Here is a 12,061-nt window from a genome sequence, read left to right as displayed (position 1 = left end):
TAAATAGTTCTACCAATTACTCCCTTGATCAGGTATTTGCACACCAATTTGACCTTCACAAGTCGCAACCACACACACACTCAGGGTTTACGGGGCGGGAAGCCCGACGCCAGTGACCCGTCACTCAAACAAATGAAAAAATAAAATAAAAAATTATATAACACTTACTCCCTCGCTCAGGTATTTGCAAACAAATTGACCTTCGCAAGTCACAAACACACACACACAGGGTTTACGGGGTTGGAAACCCGGCGCCAGTGACCCGTCACTCAAACTCGGAAGACACAAAAGTACAGTGCTGGTGGGGAAGTGCCGAAAAACCTGACACCAGGTGTTTCGCCTGCTAAGCAGTGTCCCCTGTCCGTTACCATCCCCCCCCTCCCCTACTTAACTGTTACTTACATATTTTGGCTCCGACTAATCATTCTTCTCTGAAGAGGCCTGCTTAGCAGGCGAAACACCTGGTGTCAGGTTTTTCGGCACTTTTCCCCACCAGCACTGTACTTTTGTGTCTTCCGAGTTTGAGTGACGGGTCACTGGCGCCGGGTTTCCAACCCCGTAAACCCTGTGTGTGTGTGTGTGTGTTTGTGACTTGCGAAGGTCAATTTGTTTGCAAATACCTGAGCGAGGGAGTAAGTGTTATATAATTTTTTATTTTATTTTTTCATTTGTTTGAGTGACGGGTCACTGGCGTCGGGCTTCCCGCCCCGTAAACCCTGCGTGTGTGTGTGGTTGCGACTTGTGAAGGTCAATTTGTTGTGCAAATACCTGATCAAGGGAGTAATTGTTAAAACTATTTATTTTATTTTTTCATTTGTTTGAGTGACGGGTCACTGGCGTCGGGCTTCCCGCCCCGTAAACCCTGTGTGGGTGTGTGGTTGCGACTTGTGAAGGTCAATTTGTTGTGCAAATACCTGATCAAGGGAGTAATTGTTTGAACTATTTATTTTAATTTTTCATTTGTTTGAGTGACGGGTCACTGGCGTCGGGCTTCCCGCCCCGTAAACCCTGAGTGTGTGTGTGGTTGCGACTTGTGAAGGTCAATTTGGTGTGCAAATACCTGATCAAGGGAGTAATTGGTAGAACTATTTATTTTAATTTTTCATTTGTTTGAGTGACGGGTCACTGGCATCGGGCTTCCCGCCAAACAATATCTTTCCCACCCCCTTCTTTATTCCACCTATAAGTGCCCTTAAGTGTACGGCTTTGGGTTTTACATTCTTTCCACGTTAAGTAAAGATTTCAGAAGGAGACAATTGATGACAGGATCTTTGTTTTGGTGTATGTTAAGAAAAGATTAATTGAAACTTCTATATTGAGAGCACATTTTTTACGGCTCGGAAAATTGGTCGTTGAAGGAGGATGATAAACGCAGATCGGAGGGTTTTGAAATGTTGGTTTGGAGGATGTAAAAAGTGAAATGGACAAAAAGGAAAAAAACGAGGGAGTGGGGGGGGGGGGTGGCTAGGCGTGCTTGGGGAAGAGGGGAATTTAAAGGAGGTAGGAAAGGTGAATGCAAGTCATTTTGACTTGGAAGTGGATGTTGAAGACTGTGATAGAGGCGGGTAAGACGAATCAGAAACTAATTAAGAGTCAACATGGAAACGAAGATGAATTATCACTTTTATTTTTTTGCTAGTGTATTAACCTCCACGTTAGGTAAGGGATGTAGAGGTAGGGAAATGATAGGCATGCTGAATGGAATGATGGGAGGAAGAATAAATGCGGCATTGAAGAACGGTTTATTGTAATGCCAGATGTGAGTTTGTGTTTTGTTAAGTGCGGTTATTAAAGAAATTGTCTTTGTCCAATCTTAGTCCATTACAAATCTAACGTATACGGTGGAGTGCCGATAATAATAAACAGATATTTGTCAAAATTTTCTAGATCAATGTTTTGGCGATTCGGAAATCAATTGAGAGTCAACATCTGCATCGAATCGAAGGGGAATTATTAGTTTTATTTTTTTTGAAAGAGTATTAATTTTGAAGGTAAATATTTTTCTCCTCTGAGCATATAAATAACATATTGGAAATTTCAACCTTAAATGACGAAAATAGTTATTTTATTCTACGTAAAGACGCGCGGAACTTGAATACAAAATGCAATTAAAGCAAAATGTAGGCTAATAATGTTAAAATCGGTCAGGTTTGCGACTCTGACGGCCTTTAAAAATAAGTCGATGCATCACTCTTGTTTACTAGTGTGCTTGTGAATGAAAATTATATCTTCCTAGGATCAGTGTCTGACAAATATTTTAACCTCCATATACACCACTTCGTCATGACCGGTATAGTGTTAATAGCCTTCATCCAGACCCAGGTTATTGGCACTTGGTTTAGCTTCCATGTAAACCATCACCTCAGAACAACTGCCTGAATTTGTTGAGTTGGTCCCCAAGGTGGGCTTTCATTTTCTCTCAAGCCGCTTTGAAGCTTGTGAGTGTTGTTAACATTGCCTTGACCGAGTCCCCTCAGAAAACGTGTAAGACACAGATAACAAATAGTGTTTGGTACGGAAACCCATGGAAATGAATAATTTTCCAAAGGACAAGAGTGTTTTTAGTATGGCTATGACATATGACGGTCATGCCTTTACGAGTTCTCCAAAAACTCCTGAAAGGTCCCCCTGTTATAATTAGAGTGAGTCTTGAGGTAATCTTTTGCGTGGAATTAACTTTTCTGTGATTATCACATGAAGTGCGTGTATTTGCTACCATTCGACTGTGCGCTTAACTGATTATTTCCCCCCCGTTCGATGTCAAATAATACGGTGATTTAAGAATGTATCTTCTATTTTATTTGCTATTAAACTAAGTTGCAATAAGGGAAAAACACTTGAATAAATCCTGCTCATTCCACCTTCCATAATAATTCCTAATTCGCTTACCGGGCCGATATAAATTAACAGTCACTCATTTTTAGTTACAATTACCTATTTCCAGCTTTAACAATGCTCTTCGCCGCAGTCGATCAGCAATGGCATTTCTCTGTATAGGTAGCGTAACGATTTTTGGTGCATTCTAAATACCATTGTTCCACTTAAGTGATTTTACCCAAATCCGCACCTACCTAAATCCCAGTCTCACGCTTGGAAACTGTATTCACTCTATTTCGTCCAAACCCATAGTATTTTAAAATGCAGTACGCAAAACTTGCTCATTATTTCAGTAAAGGATAATTTTAAACTTAGGCATTAATTCTATAAAAGCGGCCAAGCTCTATTTACGTAGAATTAGGTAACACACATCGCTGGGATCACGAGTATTGCGTTTTAATTATAAGCTACTCGTTTAGACGTATTGCCAAATATATCCAAAAGTTGACATAATTTCCTTGTTAGCAACATATATAATGTCTATTTTTGGTTACCCTCGCATTAGCCCCATTTAGGGTGCTCTCAGACCCTCTTCCCTTCTACGTCACACCTAATTTATCATGGAGTTGGGAATTTTTTCTGGTAGAAGCATCGACCACTGCATAGGAAAGACGTCTTCCAGGATGTAGGTGTAATACATTTCTTCAACAGTATTAGGAGGAACATTGAATCAACAGCAGTTAAACATTCTACTTTCCATGGTCGGATATAGTAAGTTCACATTGAATAAGCTGAATTCAGGCAAACATTTTGAAGCATGGCAAAATTGTTGTTTTCCGTAACGTAAGAGTATATTGGCTAACCGATGTGCCAAGAAAGGAAAAAATAAGGTTTATATGATGTCTGTTAACAATTTTCCTTTTTTGAGTAAGTTTCGCTCAAAAAGAGAATCACCATTAAATGCTATTTTTTTCGTTTTAAATGATAGAAGCAATAATAGTATGTTGAGTGTTTGAGTAAAATTGAGAATCCTTTAGCGTCAACTTGCCCACTTCATGCATCTTTACATTTTTTGCTGTTAAACACAAACACTACGACTGTTTAGAATCGGCTCAGGCCTCGCAGTTACTTTTTCATATTTTGCGGCAAGCCGAAAAAAGTGAACATCGAAAAGGGGATCGTGTTAAAGCCCTGAACCAGCGCTTGAAGAAAATGTGTGTGATAGATCGAGGGAAATATTTCCCTAAATATTCATGTCCTTTCTTTATTTTTGATAGTGTGTTATTGTAATGGCGAGGTGAGTATTCTTCACATGAACATTGATTAATCTAGTCGCTCGTATTTACTACAGTTAGGTCGGGTTCAACGTTTTTCGATGAGGTCATTCACGAGTAGTGACCTCGCAACTTATAAACATGAAACTTGGCGTCAAACGGAAAACTGCTGAAGAAATATTAGCATTTCAACTCAGGATTTCTTCACTGCTGTCTGTGAAAAAGTTTCGTTGGCTAACTGACCCAAGAACCATTATTGAACTTGTATTGATGTCTTCTTTGTTATGTAAACAATGAAGATGAAAAAAGTTGTGTATACCATTGAAGTGCATTATCCTCTTTTCAGGACGAAATGCGGCCTCCACTCCCACCCCTATCCAAAGCCTCGTGACAGGGGGTTTCAGTGGGGTGTATTTCCTCAACGAGCGGCGGGAGTAGCACTTCAGGGATTTCTGAAAAACGATTCCGTCAGCAGATTATAAGTCTTGTCCTAAGGAATTTATTAGTGGTAATATAAGATGCATTTAGTTATTAAATAATTGCATTTAAGTAAATAGGAAAATGTTTGTGCATGCCAGTTAAAACAAGTAATGTGTCCAAAACAATGGAAATTTGGAATTCTTGCACTCGCTCTGTGCGTTCAGAAGGCATATACAAAGTCTTTGGGTGGGGAGCTTCTGTTCGAGGGTGTCATCAGCGTTGGTTTGTCGTGTTTTCCTTGGAGTTCTTATCGTTTCAACGCTATCTTTAACTAAAAGCTAGGTAGTGTGCTTTTGTGTGTTAAGTTAGATTTGTGTGTTAAGATTAATATTTAGTTCATGTTGGATAAATACGCATGCCTGATTGTAACATTAGCAAGTAGCAGTCCCATTGTTGATTTTAGGGTATTTATCAATGTAGAAATTGCATTTTTCTTAATATTATAATTATATTCTAGAGTATTTTTACTCTCTTTTTTCTCATACTTAGGAGTCATTTGTGAAGACTGAAGACACGCTTACTGCTCATTTTGTATTTTTGCTATGGTTGTGGACAGGTTTCATAAGATAATTTCCAAAAAGGTTTGAATGAGTTTCCAAAAGTTTGAATGATCGAATTATTTTACACAAAATGTCCATTATAAACGAAGTAACTCATTAATTTGCAGGTGATTTTAGGCTCAGCCATTAAAGAAAAATATCATTTGTGTCCCGTATGAATACTTCAAGATAATTGCCAAAAATATTTTTAAAATGGCCATAAATGTTTGGGAGAATAAATGGCTGCATATAATTGCAGGATCAACATTAATTTATTTCATATGGATGGATGTAGCCTTTTACCACAAAATTCAGGTATGTGAACTTGTTGGAAAACTTTGTTATTTTTGAGTAAGATTTGTTACCCTAGGTATATAAATTAAACTTTGTTGATTTCAGGCAATCACACTAACATCTGGTAATGCTACAATACCTCCACAAGAAGAAAATTCATTTTCTCCAATGTCCAAAGTAGCTATGAAAACTTTGTTACTTGATCATCTGAATCATTATATTTATTTGCCTTTGGCTGTCATATTTAACAAGGTGGGTGGCATACAGTACAATATCATATTGAGTAAATACTATATCTGGTCATTATATCTTGTGGTTTGATGACACAGTCTTATAACAACATGGTATGCTTTGTCTTAAAATGTGCCCTTTTTTCATACAAATTGATATATTTTAAGAAATTTTATTATATAATTTTAAGTGAACAAGCAAAAATCATAAAGGAATTATTAGAATCCAAATAATAGCTCCACTAACTTATTTATCAATAATTATTCCAGTAAGCACTGTGAATTTCTTGAAAATTACCATTCCATCGTTAATGTTCGATGGATTCCCTCTGGATTATTTTTTAAATTTAAATGATGTTATGTGATGAAGTTTCTGATGCAAATTGAAAAATTTTATTTTCAGGTTACAAATTTCAGTGACACATTTTATTTCATAACTCCAAATATGATCAGTGGCAGTCATGTGATTTTGTCACTTTTTGGAATAAGGTTTTTTGGAAGTAGTCGCCTGTCCTTGAGGCAAGTGGGATTTATAATTTTCCAAGTTCGTTTCTTCCTTGATGCCTTGGATGGCACTGTAGCCAGAGCTCGTGCCCACCACAGCATTAGTTACCTTGACATGAATTCCTCAGGTTTTATCTTGGATGGTGTGTGTGATGCCATTGGGGCAGCTGCATTTTATTTTGGTGCATTCATCTTCTTATGCTCCAATAGTGCACCCTCATTATTGAGGTTGAAGAACAGGGACGGACAGGTGCTCATACCACTCATCAACACTTTGAAAAGCAGTGATAGAAGCTCCAATTTGGACTTAACCTCAAATGTTACAAATTCAAATGTGCTCCATGTGCGGAATGTCGTCATAGTTCTCATTTGTTCAGGCCTTCAGATGCTGTTTGGGTCCATTTTCTGGAATCAAACGTTGGGGGATTATCATTCACTTTTAGAAACTGAAGTCTCTACTCATGAACAGAAGGTAATAATACTCAATTAATTCATGCCTTTCATTTCTTTGGGAGGCTTGTACAATGGAAATCTGTCTAGAAAAGTCAAAATGAGTTACTGTGTAAAATAATGATTGACATTTCAATATTCTCATGTTAGTTGATATTTGTGAACTTGTGAAATTTCAACGTGTAATGGGAGCATTTGTTTTGAAAATTCTTCACAGATTCTGTTGTACAAGTAATTTATATAAGTTATTTTAGAAATCAAAGTGAAAATATTTGTATATGTAGTCAATAAGTAAGAGAATCTACTACCTATTTCTTTAGAAAGCATTCTTATCTGATTATTATTTATTCCTTCTTTATAGGTTTTCTTCAATGTAAATATTAGATTGATTTTAGTACATACTTACATGATAATGAAACTTACTAACATATGATACCACCAAGGAAGTACACTGGACGTGTATTGGGCCCATATTGTGGAGGTTTTTTGTCATTTTTATTCAGTGATTACTTCCATGCTTATTTCATTACCACCAGAGCACCTGCATGCACTTGTGTTGTGTGCCATCACGTTTTTCGTGTGGAAGAAGTTAGTTAGGAAAGTTTGGAGTAAAATTTTCTTTTCTGCACTCTTTGTGTGCACAGCAGGGTCATAGCCCCAAACCTGTTTCTCCTTGTGCTCCCTGTTTTTCTCCCAGTGTTCTATATTTGGTTGATTTATTAATGTGTGTACTGTTACTTCTTGTAATTAAAATGATAGATGTAATTGAATTGAGTTGGAAACATACTACTAGATGTACAACTTTTCTATGATGTATTGCATCCTCATGTAGAAATGGTGGAATGAATGAAATATTCTAAATGTAGCTCTAGTAATGAGGAAGGTAAATCTTATGTGATGCATTTTTCGGTTTTGGTACTGTTTAGTTGTTTGAGGTTGCTTAATAGGCATTTGGAATGAATAGTTAATTAAAATGAAAAGGAACCGTTTGCAAAGAGAAATTTTGAGGCTATGTTGAGTTTTAAGAAATTGATTATGATTTATAGCTTTGAAAATGAGTTTATTAATTGTCATCATTATCAGTATTTCAAACCTATACTGATTTAGTTCACCATAGCACTCCATTCTTCTCTATTCAGTGTTGATTCTATTGTCCTGTGGTAGTTTCTCTGTTTTACATCCTTCTTAGTTTTCCCAATATACTTGTCTCTGTGTCTTCTTTTCAGGATCCTCCCTTCTTTTATGTTTCTCACTAATCCATTGTGTCTCAAGGTGTGTCCAATGCATCTAGATCTACTTTGCCATATAGTTCTCCAAATTGTGCTTTCCTCTTCTATATGCTTCCTCATTCTTCACTTTTTTTGGCCCATCAATCTTTAGCATTCTCCTCCAGCAGCATGTTTCAAAGGCTTCTAGGCTTTTCTGTCCCCCTTTTCCTATAACCCATGTCTCTGATCTATACCATTTCACTGATTTATAGAGTGCCATGCTTCATATATATGTTTTGATAAACTGCTTCCTTATTTGCAACATCATTTCTTTGGGCATATTACATCCCTCTTCTTTGTGAATACCTTTTTGACTTGAGCTATTTTTCACTTAATGCTGGTCAAACTTCTTCCATCCCAAGTTATACTGATGCCCAGGTAGATGAAAAATTTCGCTTGCCCTTGTTTAACTCCCCAAATTGTAATATCTGCCTTTAGCTTCTCACTTCCACATCCAAGGATTTTGGTTTTTTTTTGTTGATTTGGTTCATAACTTCCCCACATTAGGTAATAAATTGCTTGAGTAAATACAGGGTGTGTCAGCATAACTTTTCAACCGCAATACACTTCCAAAAAAGGAAGTTATGTTGCCGCACCCTGTGGGTAAACAAACCATTGCAGTGAGAGGGATATAACAGCAGATTGGAGAAGAAAACAGAGAATTACTTTGATGAAGGCCTCTACAAGGGTTGCTATTTATTTTTGAGCCTAATAATCATTGTTGAAAATGGCTTTATTGTGTTTAGAAGTATTCCTCATCATAATCAATACTGTTTTGCATGCACTCGAACCAATTTCATAACTCTTTTCCACTCCATTTGAGGTATCTGTGAAAAAATTTTTTTGAATGCATCAACGGCTTCTCCAGGCGCTGAAAAACGTTGGCCTCGCAATTTTTTCTTGATAAACAAGGTTTGGTCAGCTGGTTATTTGGTGCTAAATTAGGACTGTACGGGCCATCAATTCGACCTTTTGGCCAGTCAAATAGGTAGTTCTTGCAGCCGATCTGTGAGAGCTTGCATTGTCATGATGCAGAATGATCCTTTGTTGCCGCTTTTATTTCCATATTTCACCAAGCACTTGTGTCAAACAAATGCTCGTGTACCATTCAGAAGTCACGGTTCTACGTTGCTCTAATGGTACAGTTGCCACATGTCCAGTTATTCCGAAGAAATAGGCGATCATTATTCGATGTGATTCATGTACGAATCACATTGTCAGATTTGGCTTGGAGGAAGACCCATACAGTGAATTGCTGTTTTGTTTCAGGCTCATACGCATAGATCCAAGATTTGTCGCCTGTGTAGATGTTATACACAGCTTTTGATGCACCGCAATTACATTTCTTGAGAATTTCTGTGCGCCATTTGACACAAACATCTTTTTGAGCCTATGTCAAATTATGCGGGATCCAACGCAAGAAAATTTTTTTCAGAGCTAAATGTTCATGCAATATCTTATTGATGCCCGTCATACTAATCCCAAGGATACCTCAATTTCACGATAAGTCACATGACTATCTTCCTTTACTAGTTCTTGCACAGCGTCAATGTTTTCTGGCACAACAACTGATTTTGGACGACCTTCATAACTTTCGTTGTTGAGCGATTGGTGGCCATGATGGAATTCGTTATACCAGCTTTTCACAGTGGCAAAAAATGGGGCTTCATCGCCAAAAGTTGATCCCTGTCTGTATTGATAATCCACATCGAAGTCATAAAAAATGAAAGTGTTTACACTCCATTTTTTCACTGAGACGAAATTTTCGAGTCACTGTAAACAATACACGTTATGGTCAAATGACAAAATGTTCTGAAGAAAGTTAGCGTTAAAAGGGACAAACTTCCAGGCGGAAACATCAGGTGACGCCTGAAGCCTAGTGTTGTCAATGCTCAAAATATAAATAGCAACCCTCGTATTAAGAAGAAAAGCATACCATACCATTGGTATTGATAGAAATGAGCTCTTACGGCTAGTAATATATAATAAATGTGAAACTCCAATAGCCGTAAACAGTTTACCTTTCTAAACAAAGTAAAAATGAAATTAATTGGCTAGTGCCACAAGTCAAGAAGGGAAGATTTCTTTTTTTTACCTTTTACCCCTTTTACCTACCTCATTATCCTTTTTTACCTTTTACCCTTCTTGACTTGTGGCGCTAGCCAATTAATTTCATTTTTACTTTGTTTAGAAAGGTAAACTGTTTACGGCTATTGGAGTTTCACATTTATTATACATACCATTGGTGTTAATGTTAGGAAAGGAATATGGAATGCAATCAGGATGTATCAGGATGTATTTGCTTGCTAAGGGAACTTTGAAAAGTGTCTGACCAAACAGATTGGGCAAAGTTAATTAAAAAACTGTAAAATACTAGTTGACTGGAAGAATTTGGATTTTATTCAAAATATTGGGAATATTAATGCAACAATTTCAGAGCGTAAAAATCATTCGCCTTGACTGGGACTCGAACCCAGATCCCTCAATATCCGGTCGAGTGCTTTAGCCACTTAAGCTACCGAGGCGTCCGTCCGTTAAGTGGCTAAAGCACTCGACCGGATATTGAGGGATCTGGGTTCGAGTCCCAGTCAAGGCGAATGATTTTTACGCTCTGAAATTGTTGCATTAAAATGCACATTAGCGGATGACTCCGTTAAAAGTTACTGTTGCGGCATCTCCCGCAGTTTCTTTGGAATATTGGGAATAATTCAGCCTGCTCGAGTGATGGTTGTGTTTGGGGTATCAAAGTGGGTATTGCAAGTATTAGGGAGAAAAGATCTGTTTCTTTTTTGGCATACACCCTGAGGAAATTGTAAGAGAGACTAGAAAAGGGCTAGTGATAGTAAATTAAATAAGGAAGAAATCTAACTTAATCAATTGGTTACTAATAAAGTCTTTTAGGTGCAGGTAACTGTGTGAGATGCTGTGATAGTTACTTTAATAGAATCATCTGCTTGTATAATGTGGATGTAATGTTTCATGCAAGCATTTTTTAAAACTGCTTATTGTTGTCATTGATTAGATTTTAATGAATGACAAAACTTTAATTGATTCAGTTAGTCTAGGTATTGCGGTCATTTATATTATAGAGGATTAGTTTTAGAAACAGGGAATTGAGAAAACCATTACAAAGTGCAAGTAATCAGATTCTTAGGTAAATGAATGGCTAAGAATGAGGAGGAAATTAAGTAAGCATCTAGTGAAACATGTCTAATATGTCCAGTGCACATCTAAAAATTTTCAGTTGTAAGGATAAGAGGAAGTAAGTTGTAGTAGTGAGAAACTACTCGTTAAGAATAGGGAATTGAAGGCAAATTTAATGGTAATAAGTAAAGAAAAGGTCACTGAAGGCTTTAAATTGGATTGTAGTTGTCCATGCTTCCAATCCTTGGTCTTTGAGGAAAGATGATAGATTGGAGGCTTGTAATATACATTTGAGGAGTGGAGAAAATAAAATGGATGTAGGGGGGTATAATTAATTACTTGGGCTTGCTAGGGTAAAAGGGAAGGTTGAGCATGATATTTTCAAGCATCTTTTGTGGTAGTTGATTTTATGAATTAAAAAACTCAGTGAAGTCCATAATGCTTGAAATAGACTCTTTTATAATTCAGAACCTGGATTGGAAAATAAAACATGGACTTAATTTATTTCGTTCATAAGGGGAAAGTTGTTGGGAAAAGAAGGGATAGCAATGGAATGATGAAAGAAATGGTTAAGGGGAAGCAATGGCTTAGAAAAAAATTATTGGAATTATTGAACAACATAGATCTGAAGAATGATTTCATGAAATCTACAACTTAAGATGACTATGGCATTGCATAATAATTTTCAGGGTGCATTCAAAACCTTTCACCAGAAGATTAGCTGTGATAGGAAATTATAGAATGATCAGAGTGTAAAATTACACAATTTACCTTCCCCAGTAGAGAAAATAATTATTAATAGCAGTCTATTCATGGTAGGTTTTAGATTAACCCAAGGACTAAGCGCTGTTACCCCTTAAAAACCTGTTTAATAAGACACTAATTGCTCCAAAACCAAGACCACAAACTACAAAAACATCATTCTTTAACTCTGTGTACCTACATCTACCTTACTTTCCACCTTCGAAGTTCTCCCAAAGACATGTTTTCCTCCTACATGCTGATAAATTCTCCATTTGTTTTACTTTCTGTCCATTTTATCTTTTCCATTGTTCTCCAAA

At 37.0% G+C, this 12,061-nt stretch overlaps 1 protein-coding gene across 8 annotated transcripts in view; it reads left to right on the top strand.

Moving 5' to 3' along the window:
• Positions 1-12,061, top strand: part of LOC139700018 (ceramide phosphoethanolamine synthase-like) — a 57,867-nt gene that overhangs the window by 37,823 nt on the left and 7,983 nt on the right. For 3 of the 8 annotated variants that reach the window (XM_071598448.1, XM_071598451.1, XM_071598450.1), the window contains 5 exons: positions 4,438-4,599; positions 5,061-5,152; positions 5,239-5,425; positions 5,510-5,656; positions 6,038-6,610. In XM_071598448.1, coding sequence (XP_071454549.1) covers positions 5,324-5,425; positions 5,510-5,656; positions 6,038-6,610 — 822 coding nt within the window. In that variant the 5' untranslated portion in view covers positions 4,438-4,599; positions 5,061-5,152; positions 5,239-5,323. The other 5 variants (XM_071598455.1, XM_071598449.1, XM_071598453.1 and 2 more) reach the window with 5 other exon arrangements.

This window comes from Hetaerina americana, unplaced genomic scaffold (genome assembly GCF_022747635.1).
Source record: "Hetaerina americana unplaced genomic scaffold, ioHetAmer1.1.p SCAF_10, whole genome shotgun sequence".
Classification (NCBI taxonomy): Eukaryota; Metazoa; Arthropoda; class Insecta; order Odonata; family Calopterygidae; genus Hetaerina; species Hetaerina americana.
This window is presented reverse-complemented; position numbering and strand designations above follow the sequence as displayed.